At 39.2% G+C, this 23,445-nt stretch overlaps 1 protein-coding gene and 1 long non-coding RNA gene across 6 annotated transcripts in view; one reads left to right on the top strand and one right to left on the bottom strand.

Annotated features, from left to right (window-relative positions):
- Positions 1-2,105: 2,105 nt before the first annotated feature.
- On the bottom strand, positions 2,106-12,256 carry LOC122240927. The gene is made up of 5 exons (XR_006220725.1): positions 12,189-12,256; positions 11,193-11,362; positions 8,991-9,062; positions 4,092-4,165; positions 2,106-2,288 (listed from the first exon to the last, which is right to left on the bottom strand). It is a non-coding gene; the product is annotated as an uncharacterized LOC122240927 (long non-coding RNA).
- Positions 12,059-23,445, top strand: part of ACVR1C (activin A receptor type 1C) — a 74,304-nt gene continuing 62,917 nt past the window's right edge. For 2 of the 5 annotated variants that reach the window (XM_042994473.1, XM_042994478.1), the window contains exon 1: positions 12,059-12,211. In XM_042994473.1, the coding sequence (XP_042850407.1) occupies positions 12,139-12,211 (73 nt within the window). In that variant the 5' untranslated portion in view covers positions 12,059-12,138. Of the gene's footprint in view, positions 12,212-12,342; positions 12,442-12,769; positions 12,829-23,445 lie in introns of those variants that run through there. The other 3 variants (XM_042994475.1, XM_042994476.1, XM_042994477.1) reach the window with 3 other exon arrangements.

Raw genomic sequence — 23,445 nt, 5'->3', positions numbered from 1 at the left:
ACCGTAACCTTCACAGATACAACAAAATGGTCCTCACAGTGATGTAACAAACTAAAATAATATAAACACCTTCAATGGCAAACATGTTTCTTTTTATACTTTTAAAATTTTTTTATTCAAAAAAATTGTTTTAATGTTTATTTATTTTTGAGAGAGAGAGAGAGCATGGTCAGGGGAAGGGCAGAGAGAGGAAGTCACAGAATCCGAAGCAGGCTCCAGGCTCTGAGCTGTCAGCACAGACGCGGGGCTTGAACCCACAAACCACGAGATCATGACCTGAGCTGAAGACAGATGCTTAACCAACTGAGCCACCCAGGCATCCGGGCAAATATGTTTTCTTACTGATTAACGTAGTAGAGGATTATATCTTGTTTCTCTCCTCCCCCACAAATACTTATCTCGGGCAAAAATGACTTTCATGCACGATTGGATTTTCCAAGAATTAGCTCTATTGTGTCTATTTTGTGTTGTGAATCTAGTGAAAGACATATGCTTTAAATCCCAGATTCAGGGGCGCCTGGGTGGCTCAGTTGGTTGAGCATCCGACTTCGGCTCAGGTCATGATCTCGCGGTCCGTGGGTTTGAGCCCCGCGTCGGCTCTGTGCTGACAGCTCAGAGCCTGGAGCCTGTTTCAGATTCTGTGTCTCCCACTTTCTCTAACCCTCCCCTGTTCATGCTCTCTCTCTCTCTGTCTCAAAAATAAATAAATGTTAAAAAAAATTTAAAAAAAAATCCCAGATTCAAAGGGGCAAAGTTCTCTTTCGGTTGTGTGCACTTGAGTATGTAAATGTGAAGTCTATCTCAGTCAAAAGATCAACACACCGGCACAGGAATTGACCAATATAGTGGTATCTACGCATAACGTCAACATTTTTCTCAGGGAAAAATTTTGGATTTTCTTAAGTAGTTACAGTAAGTAATTGATTAAGAGTCTCTACCTTGGTGCCATAAAGTATGGCTCTTGAAAACATTTTAAGTCAGGAAGAGCCAATGGAGCTTTGCTGGGAGACTAGAACAAATCAGGAAAAAACTCAAGACACTCTTATTTGATGTCTGGTTTAAAAACACATATCCGGAAAGTCGTATTCACTGCCTTGGTTTTAATCACCTCCTGCTGGGGTGCCTGGGTAGCCTCAGTTGGTCTAGCGTCCAACTCCGGTTCAGGTCATGATGTCAAGGTTCTTGGGTTTGAGCCCTACCTTGGGCTCCGTGCTGACAGCTCAGAGCCTGGAGCCTGCTTCAGATTCTGTGTTTCCCTCTGTCTCTCTGCCGCTTCCCAGCTTGTGCTTAGTCTCTCTGTCTCACTCTCAAAAATAAACATTAAAAAAAATTTAATTACCTCCTGCATATCAAGAGAACTCTCAGATTTGTACTTCTAGCTAAGATCAGTCTTTTTGAACCCTAGACCTATTTTTCTAATTCCTCCCTCCTCAGCTCTTGGGTGTCTCACGGTCATTTCAAACTTAAACTCCTAAGTGGAATTCATACCCACCCAACCTGATTCTTCTCAGTGTTCCATTTTTTAGTGAATGGCATCTTTGTTCAGTGCAGAGATCAGAACCCTGGGGCATACTGAGAACATTCCTCTCCTTTCCTGCCTACTCCTTCCTCAACAAAATTCCCTTCTTTCCATCTCCCTGCCCAAACGGGTTCTTGCCAAAAATATTTTATCACCCAGATGACTGAAAATCCTCTCAGTTAGTGACTGAGATTTCACTCTTGCCTAGGCACAACCCATTCTCCATACTAGCATCGATAAGTGACATTTTAATATTTCAATCTGGGTACTTCATTCTCTTTCTTGAAGTTTTTCAGTGACTTCCCATTACCTTAAAAATTAGGACCCAAATTCTTAATGTGGCCTAAAAGACACCCACCTGATCTAAATATTTCTTCTGACTCATCTCCAGTACTTTCCCATCTTGTTGCATTGGCCTTATTCAGGTTCCCCTAAAACCAAGCGCCTTCTTGCCTGTGTGCTTCACACACACACACACACACACACACACACACACACTCACCCCACCTAATTTCTGTTCTATTTCCAAGTCCTGCTCGACATACTTTCTACCACAAACTTTCCTTACTACCTCTGACAGATCAAATTTATCTTCTTGCGTATTATAGGACCATGGAATAACATTTTCCATGTTGTAGGTGTTCAATAACTATTTCTAAACAATTATGTTGATTACTTAGGTTTTTGTTAACAAAAGGAGTTTCTGGAATCTAGGTGTGTTTGACTCAGGTGTCAAGAAACTATTTCCATCACATCATGGTCACTGCATCTATGAATGAATGAAGAAAAGACAGCTATCAGCAATTGTGCTTTGATATATACACTAAAGGTGTATTAATGGCTTAGAAAACTTAAAACTTAAGTAAAACTTTGGGGCTTTGTGGAAGTAGTCTTAACCAAATCAAGATAGAAACTAGCAGGTTTTCAAACTTATTATTTTTTTTCTTTTAGATAGAGCGCATGAGTGGGGGAAGGGGGTAGTGGGGAGAGAGAGAGAGAGAGAGAGAGAGAGAGAGAGAGAGAATTTTAAGCAGGCTCCGTGCTCAGCCCCACATGGGGCTCCATGTGGGGCTCCACACAGAGCTTCATGCAGGGCTTGATCCCATGACCCTGGGATCCTGACCTGAGCTGAAATCAAGAGTCAGATGCTCAACTAACTGAGCCACCCAGGAGCTCCCCAAAGTAGCAAGTTTTCTATCTGCTTCCATGCCATGTGTTATCAGAAACTTTGACCTCTGAGGTTTATGAAAGAGTCTAAAAACATTCTTGTTCTCCATTTTGTATCTCCTAAGGACACCAGAGCTTGCTAGATGTCTCTGTGCTATATAGCATGACATGTTTCAGGACCTCGAAGAAGCAGATGACAACAGGTTGTCCACTTCCCTGCCCCTACCTTATTTTCTGGGCTTGGTTTCTAAAGAGACAGCTGCAACAGAGTAATGGAACCGGAACCGGCCACCTCTTCAGGGAAACTCATCTTTGGTGCTTTTGATTTCAGGCTTGACTGCAGTCATTCACGAAGAGAGAAATCTGGTGCTGCAGAGAACTGGGACCCTTGCTAGTGTGTGTGTGTGTGTGTGTGTGTGTGTGTGTGTGTGTGCATGTGTGCATGCAGAGAGTAAAGAGTTTCATTTTAAAGAGTTGGATATTCCTGGAGTCAATGATGCGGTGAAGAGGAGGATTCTTAGAAAAGAATGAACATTTAGAAGGTGGGCTTAAAAATGCAAGAGGAAACATCCGTTGCTCTCTGGGGTCAGCCTCCACCTCGTTAAAGATGGCTTCTGCCAAATAGGCTGCGGGGAAAGGAGCCTGAAGGTGGGGGAGGAGGGAGAATTGCCTCTCTAGGGACTACAAGATAAAACATTTGCAAGTGATATTTTGTGAATTATGTCATCTAGTTGTATGCTTTTGTTTTTAATCTGGTTTTGTTTCCCTTTTTATTACATCTGAGCTTCAAGTGGAGTTTATTTAAATGCTCCTGTATCACCTCTAGTACTAGAAATGTAAGGAACGGTTGTGCTCCGCATTTGGGCCAGAGTGTCACAGGGTGAGAACTTTCTTCTACTCGCATCCCTCATGTCCTCACTCTCTGGGACCATGTGGTGGTAGCAGAATTGATTATTAGGTATCCATCCATCCAGTTCTTTCCCCACCTGACAATATTCTCTCCATTGAAATCACAGAAGGTATTAGACTTAATTTACTGAGCAAGATTCTGGTCTCCTTAAAATATCTTTAGAATCTTCTTTACAGTAACATTTAAAGTTTATCCATAACCCTCAGATTTCTCCCTAATCAGGTTGCTGTTCTTTGAAAGCCATTTAAGAAAAAGTTTTCTCTCCTCCCCACCCCCAAAAAATAAAGCTTAAAGGCAAAATATACGAATACCCAGCTACAGTGGTAGTCTGATAGAATTTTGTTCATTCCAAAATACAATGTATCAACCAAATCATGTATGATTTTATAACATTTCTTGAGTGGGAGGAATGGGCCAGAGATGGGATCCTTTTGTACAGGAAGGAAAGAAATAAGAGAGGCTGGAAATATCAAAGGCAAGCTGGGTTTACTTTACCTTTTTTCTTGGACTGAGGCATATTTACTTTCAAGTAGAGATAGGCAACAGATCCCGCTCTGAGTCCTTTTGCCCTGTGGGGAAAATGATAAGCTATGAGCCAACTTGGTTTCGAGTGATGGGCCAAGTACTGGGTGGCTTTTTCCCCAACCACAGCAGGGTGTCTTCAGAAGAATCTCACTCCCAGAAAACGCATACGTAGAGGTATCAGTGTATTTTACATTTCTACACAATAGATAAGGAGGAGAGAAGCACCAAGAAAATAACGTACCCCACTGTCCAAAATGTCATGGTTTGCTGCGCAATTGAAAGTCCTGATGTAAGAGTCATCGCAAAGGAAGTAAGTGGATCGATAATGGCTTATGAACTTCTAAGAGCAGAGATACATTTAGGGGCCCTTATCACAAGACAAGTACCCTACCTGGCAGTAGAATAGTGAAAGCTATTGGGTCACATAGAAAATCTGACAGGAATAATGGAGTTTGGATTTATTGAGACGACCCACCATCCTTCCCTTCAGTCTCATTCTTGCACCTCTGGAGCTTTGGACAGTCGCGTCCCCCATCCTTGCTCTTTTCGGTATTTTTCCTACTAGGTTCCATAAGAAGCCCTGATTTCTGAGTTTATGGACAAGTGGTTTAGGCTGAGGGAATGGAAAGTGATTCTTTTTGATATGTGTACATATATGTTTAGGGCTTTTGTCATTTGCTATCTTTTTAATTTTTTTACATTTTATGTTTTCTATTTTGCTTGGAAAAACATGGAGAACCAAGCCCCCCGCCAGACAAAGAAACAGGCAAATAAGAACAAACACAAATATGTGGTCCCTTTTACTTAGAAACAGGTCACTCATGCCAATCAGTATTTGTACATAAACTTCATTTATCATCCTAACAGAAAAGGTAAACAAAGATTCAGTGTTTTTCAAAGAATTTTAGCAAAAATAGAACCAAACAAGGTAACTTGTGATTTTTAAATTACATTTAGGTATTCTACTCTTTCCTTTCTCACCTAAGTGATTGAAAATATGTTCCTTGTGTTTGTCCAACGTTTTTGAAATTCAGAAAGACTCCACGTGATCTTGTCATTACCAACAGTTCTCTGCCTGGGAACATACTATCCCTATTTTGTGACACTAACATTACTACCACTTTATATTTGTATAATAGTCTTAGCGGTACTTTTCCCATTTTATAGCTGAAGCGAATAGAAGGTGGTAAAGCTGTGGTTATGTAGGGCTTATAGGCAAAGTCCCAGTTTCTGATTGTAACTTTGGAAAGATTGATTTGCCTCAATCCTGGAAAAGTGAGACTAGAACCCCGGGTTTCAGGATCTCAGCTTGTTGTTCCTTTTGGGGCACCAACACGAAAACAATTATCCAGTTGGGGGGAATTTCCTACCTTATGAGTCCCTACCTCTCTATAAAGCCCTGCTGCTCAGGTCCCAAGCCCCCCCTTGAAGCCTCAGGGAGGACGGAGAAAGCTAGAGCTGAATGTTCAGATGTAGCAGTTGGAGAGGTTCTAGCAGAATCATCCATTGTCCAGCGTCAGGGTGTTAATGGTGCAAAATGCACAGTCTGTGCTTCAGGGAGGGGTAGGGGCAGGGCATCTCTGAGGCCAGGTCTGTGGCAGGATGTGGCATGTGTCCCTGGCCACATAACTTCTGAGCCTGGTTCGTGGACTTTTCTAGAGAAGCCCATGAGCTACTTAACCATTCTTTCGTAAGTTTAATTCCTGCTTAAACTTATTCAGGTAGATTTCTTTGTTCGCAACTAAAAACTTTGACGATTTATAGCTCAACTTTCTTTTCCTGGGATGACTTAGCCCACAAGCCAGACCGTCTTTAAGGAACACTCTTTGGTCACTTTTAAGGTTTACCCACTCTCAGCTTTGGCATTCGCTCTCATTGTCTGTACTTTACCCAAGCCACTGTCTCTGTTTTGGCCATGTGAATGCAAAGGGAGTGTATCTTTATTTACATAAAATGCTGCTGTTGCTCAGATAACTCATTTATTCAACAAATAAAGTGTTAGTGTGAGGGGAGCAGAGGGGAAGATGGACAGACATTTGGGACAATACAGTTAAGGGTCTTAAATGTCATTTACTTTTTCCTTCAACAAGTATTTACTGAGTGCTTATTATGCGCCAAGCTGATTTCAGACACCAATGTTAGAACTGCTGGTGTTGGAAATGGGAATATGTCTTAGATAGCTTTCAGCGCTATGATCACCTCTGTGCTATTAAAGGATCCCTCTGGCTGAAGGGTCACAGGGATAGATTGGGGAAGAGTAAACCCCAAGGAAGTGAGATCAGTTAGGGGACTTTTTTGACATTTCAAATAAAAGAAGATGGTAGATCTGAAGTAGGGCGATGGCAGGGAAGTGGAAAGAAGCAAAAAAAAAAAAAAAATTGAGAGATTTTGTATGAGTTAGGATCCATAGAAACTATTGGTTAATTAGATGTAAAGGATGAGAAAGAAGGGAGAGATAAGGAAAAACAAAGCAAAACAAAACAAGGTATCTGGCTTGAGTGGTGACAATTAGTGAGATAAGTAAGATGGGGGAGTGGTAGGTTTGGGAAGCAGGTTCCGTTTTACACGTGTCAGTTTTGACCACCTTTGGAGATGGCAGTAGGATGTATAAATCTGGAGTTCATGAGCAAGATCAAGTCTAGAAACAGAGACTTGGGAGTCTTGAGCATGTAACACAGAAATAAACAATGAAAAGGAAAGCATTAGGTCACCAAGGGAGAGTGTAGAGAAATGAGCCAGTCCAGCAGGTCGTCAGGTATGGTTCAAGGCCCCCCCCCAGGGGGTGCTCAAGACCATTTTGGGTGTTCACAGGGTGAACACTATGTCTATAGGTAATGCTAACATGTAACTTGTCTTTTCCAGTATCATTCTGGCACCAAGGTACAATGGAATTTTCCAGAAGCTACAAGATGTGTAATGATGTCATCGCTTTGAAGGCTAATGGACTGTGTGTGCTTGTGTATGCCTGTGTTTTAATGTTTTAAGAATTTCTCAATTTAAATCTTTTTTTTTGCAGTTTATTTATTTTGAGAGAGAGAGAGAAAGCATGAATGGGGGAAGGGCAGAGAGAGAGAGAGAGGAGAGAATGAGAATCTCAAGTAGGCTGCACACCAGTGCAGAGCCCCATGTGGAGCTCAAACCAAAGAACTGTGAGATCATGACCTGAGCCACACAGGCACCCCTCAATTAAATTTCTAATATGATAAACGTTGATAGTTATAACCCACTTAAACATAAGCTCTTTGGGGTCCTCAAAATTTTTGAAGTGTAAAGGGATCATGATATCAAAACGTCTGACAACCAGCAGGCTAGGAAATTCAGCCTTGATTCTATATGCAAGGGTGATCATTGAAGATTTGAGGGCAAGGGAAAACATAATCAGAGTTATGTTAACGGAAAGTTATTCTGATGGCAGTCTTGACAATACATTATGATGGGGATAACATTAAGTTGTGGAGGCGATTTAGTTTGTAATTATAACAACTCAAGTATGAAGTATGAAGTTACTAGGGGCTTGAGCTGTGGAAATAACAGTGTGAATGACAGTGGACAACATGAAAGGAAAATAAATGTGATTTTATTATTGATTGACTGTGGGCCACTATTGAAGGAGTGAAAGGAGTAAAAGATAACTGTGCTGGATCTATGTGTTTGGAAGAAAGGGCTTGTTTCTCCTACGATTTTAAGGAAAAATGATCCTTGACACTGGATGAAGATTCATGAGGTGAGCACTGTCTCAATAAAAATATGATGAAAGCCACATACATAATGCTAGGTTTCCTACTAGCTGCTATAAAAGGCAAAAGGGTCAACTTAATTTTAATAATATATTTTATGTAATCCCATATATTCAAAATATTATCATTTCAACCAATAATTAATTTTAAAAATTACTAAGATTTTTCGGGGGGGTATTAAGTCTTTAAGTTTAGTGAATATCTTACACTCACAGTACCTATGAGATCAGACTAGTCATATTTCAAGTACTCAAGAGCCACAAGTAGCTGGTTGGCTACCACCTTCAACACAGCAGCTTTAGACTACTCTTTTGCTTGATTCAAGGTCATCAGAATGACCATGTTGATTTGGCTAGGGTTGAAATAACTGTGGTTGTTTTTTTTTTTTTTTTTGAGTTACTCACTCAGGAATGGATGGATTTGTATGAATCCCATAACTCTCTCAACCTCCTTGTGACCTCACTGTGGAGGAGTATAATTACAGGTCCTTTCTAAGGTAATGAACCAAGTAGTGGTGGCTTACTTACTTGGAACTGAATCTCTGACCTGCATTTTACAGAGTCCGTATTGAATGCAGCTAATTAGCCCAGCACACTGACATTGGTCAGTGGAAGGGAAAGCAAAGTTTGAATTATGTGGAAAGACCATATTAATAGTATTGAAAGGACATGGAAAATCAGAGAAGGGGTGCAGCCATTCTGGGAGGTGGTACAAACAGATAATATAAGTACTTTAAAAATTTTAGCAGTGGCAGTTGAGTTAAGAAACTATGTTACGCCCCAGTATCATCCACAGTCATGCCATTATTTTTCTTCTTTATGAGTCCTGAGCTGTCCCCATGAGGTAGATGCATTGAAGGTACAATACTATAGAACCTAAATAAAGGTCCTAAAACACATGACTGTTTCCATGGAATGAAATTAATGATCAAAAGGAGAAGGAGGAGAACAGAAGTGAAGTCAAGGGTCCCTAATATAAAGATTTCTGGGATTACCAGATGAGATGAGTGGAAATGAATGTATCATATGCTCCTTTAGGGAGAATATAAGTTTAGGGAAGGAAAAATGCAGTAAAATGAGAACAGATTAGACCTTGATAGTATATAGCAAATTATCGTAGTATGCCTCCTCACCATATGCTCATTCCATGATAAGTTCATGTTCCAAGATGAAATGAAAAATTAAGATGCATGGCATTAGAGATTCTAGAAAGGATAACAAAAAAAGAAACATGTATGATAAAAAAAATCCCAAACAACCAGGCGCAACAGTCATTTTCAAAGTTCAGTTATTATATACATTTATTTGCCTTATTAATTTGGAATGTTATTCTGCAAATGTATCAAGTCATTACAATTTAAAGTCCCTATGCTTATTTCCCTTGCTTATATAAGAATTATTCGCCCAAAGTCTATTTTGCTGGTGGGTTATGAACTCCTTGATTATTGCTGTTGTTTTCTTTTGATTATGAGAATCCAGGAGTCATGATGTAATGTTGCTATGGTAATGAATATGTACAAATAGATGATTAAGGGGGGGGGGAGATTAAGTCCTGAGAAACACATTTGCATGTAAATTCTTTCCAGCGGATAAAAAAAAAGCCTTCACATGTGAATTTTTTTCTATTATGTACAAAAAATATAAAAGATGTGTTGTATCACATATTCAACAATGTGTTGTACTGCTTATGTTAAATGACAGGAGTCACTCAATATGTCCTGAAAAGCATTTTCTTAATAGTTCATACAAAAAGGTATTGGATTAAGAGTGGACTAATTTCCATAGGTGTGTGAATGTGTGTGTGTGTGTGTGTGTGTGTGTGTGCATGTGTCACAGAACTTTGTGCCAAGAATTCAAAAGATCCTGATTCCTTTATTGGCTGGCTATCTGTTGGCTGGCAAGGCATTAACAATTGTTTATTTCTTTAATACAGTGCTTAAGGCAAAGATGATGATCTTTGCCATTTGATGAGGATTCATTGACCAGCACTGTCAATAGAGATATAATGCAAGTTATACTTAATTAAAAATTTTAGGAGCCATATTAAAAAGTGAAAAGAAATATGTGAAATTAATTTTAGTAATATATTTAACCCAATACCTCCAAATATGATCATTTCAACATGAGCAATATAAAAATTATTAATGATATATTTTACATTCTATTTGTACTAAGTCTTTGAAATCCAGCATGTATTTTATACTTAGAGCACATGTCAATTTGCACCAGACACAATTCAAGTGCTCACTCTCTACACCTGGCAAGCGGATACCATAGCAGATGATGCACTATTAGACTCACAGGACAGTGTTTCGTTTGTTTAGAATATTAAAGTCATTCAATATTAGACTTCTTGGGTAATACCCTCGCTTTTTTAGAAGATCAGAGCTTTCCAACATGCAAGAGACATGTATTCAAGAGACAAAACAAATATTGCAAGTAAATACCTGACAAGAGTGTAATGCCTGATGATTTACCAATGCTTTCCACATTCACTACTCTTTTTAAATCTTGGCCACGGTTCCAAGAAACAGGGAGAGATGAAGTGCCATTCACTTTTGAGGAAGCAGGCCCAGACACTAAAACCTGTTCTTTCAGCTCCAAATCTCATGATCCAATGGTAGATCACAATCTAGAGTTCAGTTATCAAATAATGATCAAGCCAAATCAGCCAAAATATTATGTGCCCTAGCATTTTCTTGTCTTTTTTTTTTAAAGCATCTGTTTTGTGGGTGTCTGGAAGAGCTCAGGCTTGTCCCACATCTCCATTTTTGTTTTGTTTTGTTTTGTTTGCTTGGATCCATAATAAAATTAGAACAAAGTCTCTTTACACTTAGGAATGTTTTGATTCAAGGTGGTAATGGTGGGGGTGAGATCCTCAGGACTGTCACCAAATCCAACAAACATTGCACCCCCACTACTGTGATCTTTTGATGTGAAGTCAATTATATCCATTATTTCATCATAAGTCTTTCGTAGACCTCAGAAAGAACATACGTTATTTAGAGCTGAGGTGGGTGAGGAAGCACATAATATCTCCTACTCTAAAACAATTAATTTATATGACAATCGCTTTCCAAGGAGCCCCTTAACAGTAGCAATAACACCAGTATTTGCTTCTTGGCTTTTTGTGTTGTTCAGGTTAAAACAAACTCATCCGCTTTAGCGTATAGGCTACATATATGAATTGAATTTGGGGCTAATTTTTATTAGCTGGTAATGTTACTCTTATATTTTCAATCACAGCCCACACGGGAAGCAAACCATTCGATAAAGCAGCGCCAGGAATTAAATTCAAACAAGTTTCCAATATATTACTTTAAATCATTCTTCACCTTCCCTTAATCCGTGGGTAGGATTCCCCTCCCCTGGCCCAGTATTTCCGCTGCAAGGTAGCTTCCAAAGATCATAGGAGGAGTCCTCTGCCTCTAAGCCTGCTTGATGATCATATCGCCCGGGCGCAGGTGGTTCAGCTTTGGTGGCCAGTCTTAGAGGGGAAGGTTACCTGAAACCTCAGGTAAGAGAGAAAGTTTAAGGCCTAACTATAGGTAGCTAAGGCAGTCAGGGAATTGGTTATTTCCAGGGCTGAACAGAGAGGGCGCCCTTCCACAGACGCATGCACCGCCAGGACATGGTGGTGGGATGAGCCCCGCACGAATACCAGTGGTTGTCTCACGGCTCAGTCTAGTTAGAAAACCTTTAGGGACCTGGACTACAAACGAATGTCTGGAGACCTGGACGGGTGGATCTCCTGTAGGAGACAGTAGAGAGACCACCAGGGAGCAACCGCTGCACGGTTTAAGTTTTCCCAAAGCCTCAGTCGGGCTCTCCCTCGTGTCCCAACCCCTTACCCAGCTATCGGGTCCTGGGGGTTCCGCGCCACCCAACCGCCTTTCTAGCCCCCAGCTCTGGGCGGTCTCACTGCCTGGCGCTCTGGAGGTTTTTGCCCGCCTGGCCGGCCGCGCCAGGCCCCGGGCAGCTGCGAGAGGGCGCAGGGGGCGGAGGCGCAGCGGGGGCGGGCTCTGTCCCCCTCCACCCCCCTCGCAGCCTGCTGCCGGGGCCGGTGGCAGGAGCGCCGCGCACCGCCAGCCGCTTGGGGCGGGGGATGGGGGAGGTTGGAGAGGGGAGCGCCCGCATGGATTAGAGCCAACTGCGCTCTTCAAAAGGGTGCCGGGCTGTGCTTCCCTCCCGCGGCCCGGGAACTTCAAAGCGGCCCGCGCTGCCCGGAACGCCTAGCTCCGCTCTGGGACCTCGAAGCCCCGGCGCGGCCGCCTGGTGGCCATGACCCGAGCGCTGTGCGCGGCGCTCCGCCAGGCTCTCCTGCTGCTCACCACCGCCGCCGCGCTCACGACAGGTACGACGGGCGCTCCTTCGCCCGCGCCGGTGAGGTGGGAGTCGGGGGGAGGGGGGGTGGGGTTGGGGCGGCCTGCGGGTGGGCACGCGGGTGGGCTAGAAGGTGCTGCGAGCACTTGGACTTCCCGGAGTGGGAAGCGCTGGAGTGGGAAGAGCCAGTTGGACTGAGGGGGCTCGGGATAGGACGCAGCGTGGGCACCTCTGACGGCTGGTAACCATAGGGGTAGACAGGTGTGTTGGGGACGAAGCCGCCAGGAGGAGAGGAAAAAGCGACAGGGACGTGGGAGTATGGCTAGTAGGGGTGAGGTGGGTGACAAATTTGGGGGTAGTTTGCAGCGGAGGGAGTAGGAGAGCGTGTCTGTGGGTGTGCGGAGGGCTGGGAGTTGAGTGGCGCCAGGAGTTCCCCGTATACGGGGGCTTCGGGAAAGCTCTGTAGTGAGGTTAGGAGAGCTGAGCAAGGATTGTGGCGTGGTGGTGGCGAAGCGGTGGGGAATGGTGGTGGCGATTCGGTCTGAGTTTTAGGAGGCGAGGGATATCTCAAAAGCCGCTGGTGCCAAGCGATGTAGGCGGGAGAGGGAGCTTAAATCTGCGTGGTTTGCAACGCACATTGCTTTCGAGGTACGATCTTTACTAAGAGTTGCCGGGGGAAAAAATTCTGGCAAGCGCCCCAGCGTTTTTAACAGGTCTCTGCCTTGATAGGCTAAATAGAGCCCTCGGCCCAAGCTAAAAACCAACGTTTCTTCTAATGTTTACTAGAAACTGGGGCAAATGCATCTTCGCTAAAATCCTAGTGTGCTGTGATGAAAAACCCTTTAACTCTAAAACTGTTTTCCTTATAACATTATCCTTGGTTGTGGAGACCAGCGGCAGATTCCTTGCTAACTCATTCTTCAAACATTTCAATCAGAGATTTAAGACATTTGCACACAAAAACCTGGTGTTTTTCCGTAGAGCTGTATTTTGTCCGAAGCTGATTCTGATGCATTTTTGTTTTCCTAGATGACAATCTGTTTGACATTAATAGCTATACTCCAGGGTGGGTAGTTTTCCTTTTAGTGACATGTGCAGGGGAATGTTTTGAATAGTATGATTGCTGTCATGTGCAGATTTCATGTTTCAGATGTCCTGAGAGAATCACCAAATACAATATTCAAATGAAAATTGATTATTGGAACTGATTAATTAATACTATATGAGGATTAAAGCATTTTAGTTATCTTTGGAAAAGCACAGCCTCTTAGGAGATACAGCCATCACTTAGAGACCGTCCAGGAAATGATGGGATAAAGTGAAATATTTGCATTCAGAGTTAGTAGATTCATCAATGGGAAGAAAACTGACAATGGGAAAGTCTTTATAAGAAATGATTGGAAACTTCACTAACTTGGAATACTCAAACTACTCTTGATAGATTTAATAGAATTTCCAAGAAATAAAAGAAAGAAAGAAAGAAAAAAAGCCTTCGACATATCACAGTTTTGACTAGACACCTGTGAAATTGCCTCCACAGGCTGTCTGTACAACCCTTTTTATTTTAGGGAGCTAATAACTTTGCTGTAGACATTTTAAAAAATACTCAATTATTTTTTATCTAGCTTGAAAGGTATATTTTGTCATATGACAGAATCTTTAGAAAATTTCAGAGACCCTGGGCATACCAATATAGGAAAACATGCCATGCAATATTCTTTAAAAGGCATGGAGACTTTTGACATTGAAATGTACAAAAAAGAAAAAAAAATAGATCATTCAAATTTGACTTTTTCCTCAAAATCTGAAGGCTCAGAAAAATGCCTGATATGGAGATAATGTGTCAATATAGTAGGAAAGTACTTATCAAAATTGAAATTTTATACTGAACTTTTCCTGTGTAAAATGGAATCATTTTCAAGTCTCTTTTAAGAACTTTATCCTTCTTTGTGTCCCACAGAAACAATGTCTATTGCTGTCTACTTTTTTGAATATTAACTTTTAAATAGATCTTTGATGATTTGGTAGAGGGAGTCAAGTAGTTTATTTATTTCATCTTTTTTTTTTAATGTTTATTTTTGAGAGAATGAGAGAGAGACAGACAGAGTGCGAGCAGGGGAGGGGCAGAGAGAGAGGGAGACACAGAATCCGAAGCAGGCTCTAGGCTCTGAGCTGTCAGCACAGAGCCTGATGCAGAGCCCGATCTTGAGGTTCCTCAAGATCATGACCTGAGCCAAAGTCAGACGTTTAACTGACTGAGCCACTCAGGCACCCCAATTTATCTCATCTTTTAAATTGTTTTCTCATGTGGTTACCTACATCGTTTTTTTTTGTTTTTACCTAGTCACTTTTATAAATTACATTGTTAATCCTAAGGCTCATTTTTGCAGTACGTGTCATTGTTGACATGTTATATGAGAGGTTGCTGTTGGCACTATGACATTGCTGGGTGACAGAAAACACCACCTTCCAAGCTGACTCTGCGGAGTGCCCGGCCTAGGACTTTAAATACCTGAAGACGTTGATAAACCAATAACACTTTTTTACTTTGGTTGTTATTCCCCAGTATCTCTATCACCTGAGGCATGTCGGCATTAGCAGTGGGGTAGAAACCGTTGCTCCTTGATGAGACTTTCAGAGGGTAACTGCTGGTTAAACTTAGAGAAAATATTTATTGGTCTGGACTGACTAAACAATTAGGCTCCTCCAAGTTACTCTAGGTATTTAGTTTCTGAGTTCCTTGTTATTTGGTAAGAAAGACCTGACATGACTTCACATTTATCATGCGTATTAAACAAAGGATTGGGACAGAATATCCTGGGGTTCTGAAGTTTGAAGCTGTGATTGGGATAATAGATGGATTTAGACATTGCCTTCTCTACTAATTTTATGAAATTCCTTGGTCTGCTGGTTGGGAAAGGATTATTAAGAGTTGGGTAAGCTAGATGTTGGTGCTATAAAAGTGAAAAGATAACCGTTTCATTTAATAACCTGGGGGAGGGGGTCAGTTAGGGAGATTTTTTTTTTTTTTCTCTGTACATTTTAAGCTGTGCCGGAAGTGAAAGTGAAATCCTTGGGCTGGCTGAATGTGTAAATGCAAAAGATTTTTCCACCTTTGCCCTTCTTTCGGCAGGATCATTTCCTGGTTGGTTGACACACATGTGACAAGAGGCTTCTGGTTCCAAGGAAAAGACTTCTTTGGCTCAGGAGAATTTCTGTGCAGAAGTCCTCGGGGGCATACTTCTTCACTAACTGTAGTGCCTCAACCTGTTATCTAGCCTCACGTTTACAGAAGTTATCAAAGAGAGTTCCTTTGATTTGCTGTCATCCTACAAAAATAAATGTAAGGTGTGAGAAAGGAATGGGGATTGACACCAAATGTTCGATCCAAGCAATGGAGGAATAGACCCTTAAGTGGGGTGGGGCCGACTGAGCCGGTCCAGCCTGGGCAGGGATGGAGTTGACTGGTGGCAGAGAGCTGGAGCTCGGTTTTGGTATATTGAGCTTAAAATGCCAAGTACACACTAACATGGAGATACAGCTGGTTTTTTGGGGTATAGGGTTCAGGGCACAATTCTAGGCTGAAGCTAAAAAACCAAGAGCCAAGGGTATTTATAGGTAGTTTTAAAAGACACATTACATAGAGTTGCAGATCTAGCAAAGCACAGAATACCCAATTAAATTGAATTTTAGAAGAACAACAAATAATTTTTGTATAATTATGACACAAGTATGACAGGGGACATACATATATTAAAAATTAATTGCTGTTTGGGGTGCCTGGGTGGCTCAGTCCATTAGGCGTCCTACTCTTGGTCTCAGCTCAAGTCATGATCTCAAGGTTCGTGAGTTCGAGCCCCGCATTAGGGTCTGAGCTGACAGTGGAGAGTCCGCTTGGGATTCTCTCTCTCCCTCTCTCTCTGCCCCTCCCCCTCTCTCTAGCTCAAAATAAATGAATAAACTTTGAAAAAATTAATTGCCACTTGATTCTGATTTAACTGGGCGTTCTGTACTTTCACCTGGCAACCCAACATTAAAAAGAAATGTTGTGGTGAGCTAAACAGCTTCTGCTACCTATATTCCCAGCCGTTAGATTAGAAAGAGAAGTATAAACCTCTTTTCTAGAACTTGTCTCTTACCACTTCTATTCCAGCTCTGCCACCATCCCTCTATGAATCTCTGAATGGTCACTTCCAGGGGTTTGCATGGCATGTCTCCACTGTTTCTCTGTGAACAGAGAGAGACAGCTTTTCCTAATCTTACAATCCTAATCTTTACACAAAAGGATTGTGAAAAAGTTAGAACTCTCTAGATGCCCTGGAAATGATTGTTGTGTGAAAGCAGTTGGTTTTGCCCACATTCACGGTCTTCTGAATGTTATTGTTATTTTCAGATGCATTTTTAGAGTAGTTGCTTTTTGAGTAAGTGTTCCTATGTTTTTCTCTTTTAGGGGAAGTGCTTCCAAGCAGTAGCCAAGATACAGTTGTATTTTTCTTGGCCATACTTGCATCTCTCATTGTAAATAAGAGAAGGTTAAGGAGAGTGGAGAATGGACAGAGTCGGAGCTAGGGAGGCGGTATGCCTCACAGGACCTGGTAATCTGAGGCAGATTGAGGTTTTAGAGCAGATTCCTAAAGGAGTCATTTGCAAGACCTTTGGGAAATGGGCAGGGATACCTTAATATCACCTAGCGGCTGTTTAGTTTCTGCTATTAGCTAAGTCTTGACTTGCTACTAAATGATTAGTATTGGCTTCATTTTGAGATTTGTAGAAGAAAGTGATGTATAATGCACAACTCTATGCACGGATCGTTAATAAGCTCAAACGGATATGTTCACATGTATATAAAGAGTTTAACAAATAATAAAACAAGAGAGTTAATTTCCAAATGTAAATAGAAAACAGAACTAAACAGGAAAAAAAGGAAAAATTCTAGCACAAAAAATGTTAGTATGTATTTTTCCTTATTTATATCTGGGAAGCCTCCTCTGAATTGTTTTGTTTTAAATTTGTAAATTTTCTATGTTTAAAATTTTCTGTTTTAAATTTTCACAACTGATGGTCAGATCTCCAGTTTTATCCTTACATTGTTTAAGAAACTGAGATAATAAAGGGATATGTTCAGAAGTGATATAGAATTTCCATTTTTTCCTAAGGAGACGTGGGAATCCCCAAATGCTGTCATGTCTTAGCCGTGCATCTCTCCAGTCTAAGAGAGGTTACTAAGGGTGATATCCAGAAAAGGGAGCCAAAATAAAGCAAAGTAACTTTTTTGGTTACCCTCCCCAAATTGCATGGCAGAACTCTAATATACTCCTCTTTTCAGAACTTTTAACAATTCAAGAGCCTAAGGGTAAAGGACAGGGGAGTTGTGGTACATCAGAATCCTGGCCCCCGACACTACGATCGAAAGGCTGTTATGCCTACAAAGTGAAGCCAGGTTGCTGGAGCGGAGGACCTCTGTCTCTATTACCTCACATTAATCCAGCCTTCATGGCACCTCTGATACATTTCAGGCAATAATGTCAGAGGCTGTTGCTCAGGGAGGAAAAGATGGAGGGTCTGTGCAGAGAGGTGGCTGGGTCTCTTCTACTAGAAAGCACGTCCTGCCCTTCCCTCATTTATTACCTCTGTAGAAGACAGGACCTTGGTCATGAACCCTGTGCCTTTCATGTTCTTTGAAAGCTGGATCTCTAAAGCACGTGTGCCTTTTGGTTCCCTGGAATGGGGACAGTAAAACCGCTACTCCTCACACGTAGGAATCCAGTGAAAAGTAAAAAGGAGGGAGGAGGTGAGTAGGAGTGTGAAACAGACATGAAGACTTTATTTCCATAGAAGCCAACACCCCATATCTGAGGAGATGCTCCCTTGCCTTATTGTGTGGCTTTTGAATTCACTTGCTGTGATTGGCCAACAAGGCTAATAAGGTTCTGCTCTGTCCTGATTCTTCATTTTCTCTCCTCTAGAATAACTTCCCTTTTCTGTTGTCCTCTTCTGTGTTTTAGAGTAGATATGTGAATATACTGTTTCTTTGGAACTGTTTTAAATTAATCCCCTCAAGAACTCATGGGTGAATCATTCAGTATGAGTCAAGAGTTTGGCTTATTATTTTTTTAAACAATTTAAATTTGCCAGTGACTTAAGGATCCTAAATTAGATCAATCTACTTTTTCATTAAACTTTTCACATCAAAAAAATGATTAGGATGCTTTAGTTTTGAAAGTGAGACACATATATTTTCTTCTAATTTGTTTTATCTTCCTTATCTCATGATAAGGTAAAATGATAGACAAAGACGCCATATCTCTGTATATTGATTGATTTCTTTGTAAATTTTTTGCTTAACACCATTATTGACTGAAATAAGTACTCTGTGGTCAAAAATAGGATTAGAAATAAATCTAACCCAGGGGTGTTTGGGTGACTCAGTGAGTTAAGTGTCAGACTCTTGATTTTGGTTCAGTTCATGATCTCAGGTCAAGCTTGGAGCCTGCTTAGGATTCTCTCTCTCTCTCTCTCTCTCTCTCTCTCTCCCTCCCTCCCTCCCACTCTGCCCCTCTGTAATTTGCATGCTTGTGCACACTCTTTCAAAAAAAGAAAAAATAAAGAAAGAAATCTAACCCATTATGGTCTGGACAATGATCATTTTAATGCAAAATGTGTAGTTTCATAAATACATGCTTATCTAAGAGATGTTAACTCAAAAGGTTGTAATCCAGATGAACACAGCTTTAAGAAACCAGATTGTTTTAAAACAGAGCCAAAATATATTAAAGAGTATTAACTCATCACATCTCATAATTTCATCTGATGACATTTTCCTGGCCTGCTCCCCTAAAAGTATGTTTATTTTTCTTCCTCCATCCCAATTGTTGCTCTTCAAGGGTAAAGATCTGCTCTGTGAATATTTTGCCTGCTCTAATAATCAAAGTGAGACTTGTTCTCACCCAAATTCTACTTACAATCTGTAGTGTATGTTTCCAGGAAATAGATAATCATGCATTGTAAATTTGAAACACTAAAGAATATAGCAGAACATTTCTTACATGATAATAAATACATAATTAAATGAACCTCTTTTTCATTTTAAATCTTTTTTTCCTACAGCTATTCTCTAGCTATGAATTAACTACATTATATTAAAAGTATTACTTTTGCGCAGAGAAGAAAGTTGACTTCATTAAGACAACTAGACCTCTTTAAAAGTACTAAGATTTATTGTGTCAAATCAAAGTGAAGATGCTCCTTTAGAATTGCTTTTACTGAACTCTGCTTTGGATATTGCCATTTCATAAAATTTTTCCTAATATTTCTTTTTTATTTTTAATATCTATAGGATTTATAGCGCTGTCCTCTCATATTCATGAATCAAGAATTTGAGTTTTCTTTCTGTTTACTTTGATCAGTCTAGTTGGAAGTTTATCATTTTTTTTTGAATTCTTTAAATAAATTTTTAAAATTCTTTAAATAAATAGCTTTTGTTTTTTTTTCGATTTTCAGGGTTTTTTCTCCCCAACTCTTATCTTCATATTTCCTTCCTCTACTTTGAGTTTAATGTATTCTTTTTTATTCTAACTTCTTCAGTTGGTATTCTATCTAGATCAACAGTGGGCAAACTTTTCCCTTAAGGGTCATATAATACATATTTTAGGCCTGTGGCCGAGTCTTTGTTGAAATTTAATTCAGTCATTTTTGTATAAAAGCAACCATAGACAGGACATAAACAAATATGTGTTGCTTTATTTACAAATAAGCCAGCCAGTTGGCCTTAGTTTGATGACCTTTTCTTAAATCATTCACTGAAAATCATTCTTCGTTTCGAATATAAGCATTTATTTTTTTAAAGTTTATTTATTATTTATTTTTGAAAGACCAAGACAGTGTGAGCAGGGGAGGGGCAGAGAGAGAGGGAGAGAGGAAGAAGCCAAAGCAGGCTTTGCATGGTCATTGCACAGAGTGCAATGTGGTCTCAAACTCATGAAACCCCGAGATCATGACCTGAGCCGAAAGAGCTGAGCTGAAAGAGTAGGACTATTAACTGACTGAGCCACCCAGGTGCCCCTCTAATATAAGCATTTAAAGCTTTAAGTTTCCTTCTTGGCAAGCGCTTTAGCTCATCCATAAATCGTGTTATGTTGTATTTTAATTTTTATTGAGTTCAAAATATTTTTTTTTTATTTTTCTTTAGGGTTTTCTGGGACCTGGGGGTTATTTAGATATCTGTTGTTTAATTTCCAAATATTTTGGGGATTTTCAGGTTATTTTTGTTACTGACTTCTAATTTAAATCCATTGGGGGTGAAAGAACATAATCTGTATGATTTTAGTTTTTCTGGTTTTATCTATTTGTTTTGGAGCCTAGCATGTGTCTGGTCTAGGGAATGTACTACAGGCACTTGAAAATAATTTGTATTCTGCTGTTGTTTGGTGGGGTGTTCTATAAATGTTATTTAGGTCAAGTTGCTTGATAGTGTTATTCAAGTCTTCTATATCTTTACTGATTTTCTGTCTTGTTTTATCAATTACAGAGGGAGGATTGTTGACATCTTCAACATGTGTGTGAATTTGTTAGAAAAATAGATTTTTCTATTTTTGCTTCATGTATTTGAAAATTTTGTTAATGGGTACATACGCATTGTCATGTACTCTTAATGCATGTTGATCATTAGGAAATCTCCCACTTTATCCCTGGTGTTATTTATTATTATGACATATCTTTATCAGTGGTAATATTCTTTGCTTTAATGTCTATTGTAGCTATCCCAGCTTTCTTATGCTTACTATTTATATATCTCTTTTAATATAGCTACTTCAACTGTCTTTGGCTGAGTGCCTGCATATCATAGATTTCCCATCCTTTTTTTCTAAACTTTCATTGTATATATGTATACTTGTGTATATATATTTATGTGTGTGTATACATTATATATTTAAATTGGGCTTCTTGAAGAGTGCATATGGTTGGATCCTGCTTTTTTATTCATCTTACCTACTTGTCTTTTAACTGGAGAATTTAGACCTTATACATTTAATGTATTTATCAATATGGTTGTGTTTAAAACTATCATCTTGTTTTTATATCTCTCCCTTTATTCCTTTTTCTCCTTTGTTTGGTTTAATTGGCAGAATGTTAGTATTCTGTATTATTTCTACTATTAGTTTATAAGCTAATTTTTTTGTTTTATTTTTAGTGGTTGCTCCAAGTTTTGTAATATCCATCTTTAAATGATCATAGTTTAATCTAAGAACCTTATGATCATACTCTTCCATTGTCTTCTTCTTGTCCTTATCATGATAAAATGGCAAAGACACCAAACAGGTGGAATAAATAGAAAGCAACTAGCAAAATGGTAGATTTTAATTCAGCCATATCAATAGTTACATTAAACGTAAGTGGTTCAGTACAACAATTAAAAAGATGAGATTATCAGATTGGGAAAAAAAAACCCAAGACCTAAATATATGCTGGCTCTAAGAAACTCACTTTTAATATAAGAAATCCACTTTAACTATAAAGACACAAATAAATTAAAAGTAGAATTATGAGAAAAAGTTATACCATGCAAGCACAAATCATAAAAAAACCAAAGTGACTATATTAATAACAGACAAAGCGGACTTCAGAAAATAGAATATTGCAGTGGATATCCCATAATGAGAAAGGGCTCACTTCACCAAGAAGATGTGATAATCTTAAATGCGTATGCATCTAATCACAGAGCTTCAAATGCATGAAACAACAATTGATAGAACTCAAAGGAGAAACAGACAAGTATATAATTATATTTTGAGTCTTTAAATTCCTCTCTCATAACTGATGGAATAAGGGAGCCAAAAACTAGTAAGGATTTATAAAAGATTTGAGAAACACTTTACACCAACTTGACTTAATTGACATTTATTTAACATTCCAACTAACTGCAAGATAATATATATTATTTTATAAAGTATTAGAAGAATGCTAATCAAGACAAACCATAATGTGGGTCATAGAACAAACCTAATAAATTTAAAAGAATTAAAAGTATATAGAATATTTTCTCTGACCATAATGGAAATAAACTGGAAATCAACAGGAACTTATCTGGAAAACTACCAAATATTTCAAAATTAAGCAACAAATGTCTAAATATTCATGGATTAAAGTAGAAGGTTTTTTTTTAAGTTTTAGTTTATTTTTATTATTTATATTTTAGTTAACATACTGTGTAATATTGGTTTCAGGAATAGAATTCAGTGATTTATCACTTACATACAATATCCAGTGCTCATCACAACAAGTGTCCTCTTTAATACCCATCACCCATTTAACCTATCCCCCACCCTACTCCCTCCATCAACCCACTTTAGTTTTATTTATGTATTTATTTATGTATTTATTATTTATTTTTACTTTTTAATTTACATCCAGGTCAGTTAGCACTGGGTGTTATATGTAGGGGATTAAAGTAGAAGTTTAAAAAAATTAGATAATGTGTTCAATTAAAGGAAAATGAAACTACAACATATCAAAAATTATAAAATACATCAAAAGCAGTGATTAGAATGAAATTTATAGGGATAGCAAATGAACTCAAAGCAAACAGATGGAATAAAATAATAAAGGTAAGGAGAAATCAATGAAGTTGAAAATTAAAAAAAAAAACACAAGAAACATTAAAGAAAACCAAGAATACCAAAATCTTTTTTTTAAGATCAATAACATTGATTCACCTCTAGCTAGATTTGCCACCGAAAAGAGGAACTACCCAAATTGCCAATATAAAAAGTGAAAGAGGGGGCATCATTACACGTCCTACATACATAAAAATAAAAATTAGGAAATATTTCAAAATATATTTGTGCCCATTCTTAGAAAATTTAGGAAATGAACAAATTCTTTGAAAAGTGCAAACTACCAATGGCCCCTCAAGAAATAATAGATAACCTGGATAACTTTTATTAAACAAAACTAATCCCAGATGGATTTACTGGTAAATTCTGTCAAAAAATTTTAGGAAGAGGGCACCTGACTGGCTCAGTCGGTAAAGCATGTGACTCTTAATCTCAGAGTACCCCACACTGAGTGTAGAGATTGCTTTAAAAATTAGGAAGAAATAATGTCTATTCTGTAGACTCTTTCAGAACATGGAAGTGAGAGAACACTTATCTCATTTTATAAGACCAACATTACACTGAGACCAAAACTATGAAAAGACATCTTAGTGATGAAAACTGCAGACCAATATCTCTCATAAAGATGCAAAAATCTTCAATATAATATTAT

This window comes from Panthera tigris, chromosome C1, assembly GCF_018350195.1.
Source record: "Panthera tigris isolate Pti1 chromosome C1, P.tigris_Pti1_mat1.1, whole genome shotgun sequence".
NCBI classification, from domain to species: domain Eukaryota; kingdom Metazoa; phylum Chordata; class Mammalia; order Carnivora; family Felidae; genus Panthera; species Panthera tigris.
The sequence above is the reverse complement of the archived record's forward strand: the minus strand, read 5'-3'. Positions and strand labels throughout refer to the sequence as shown.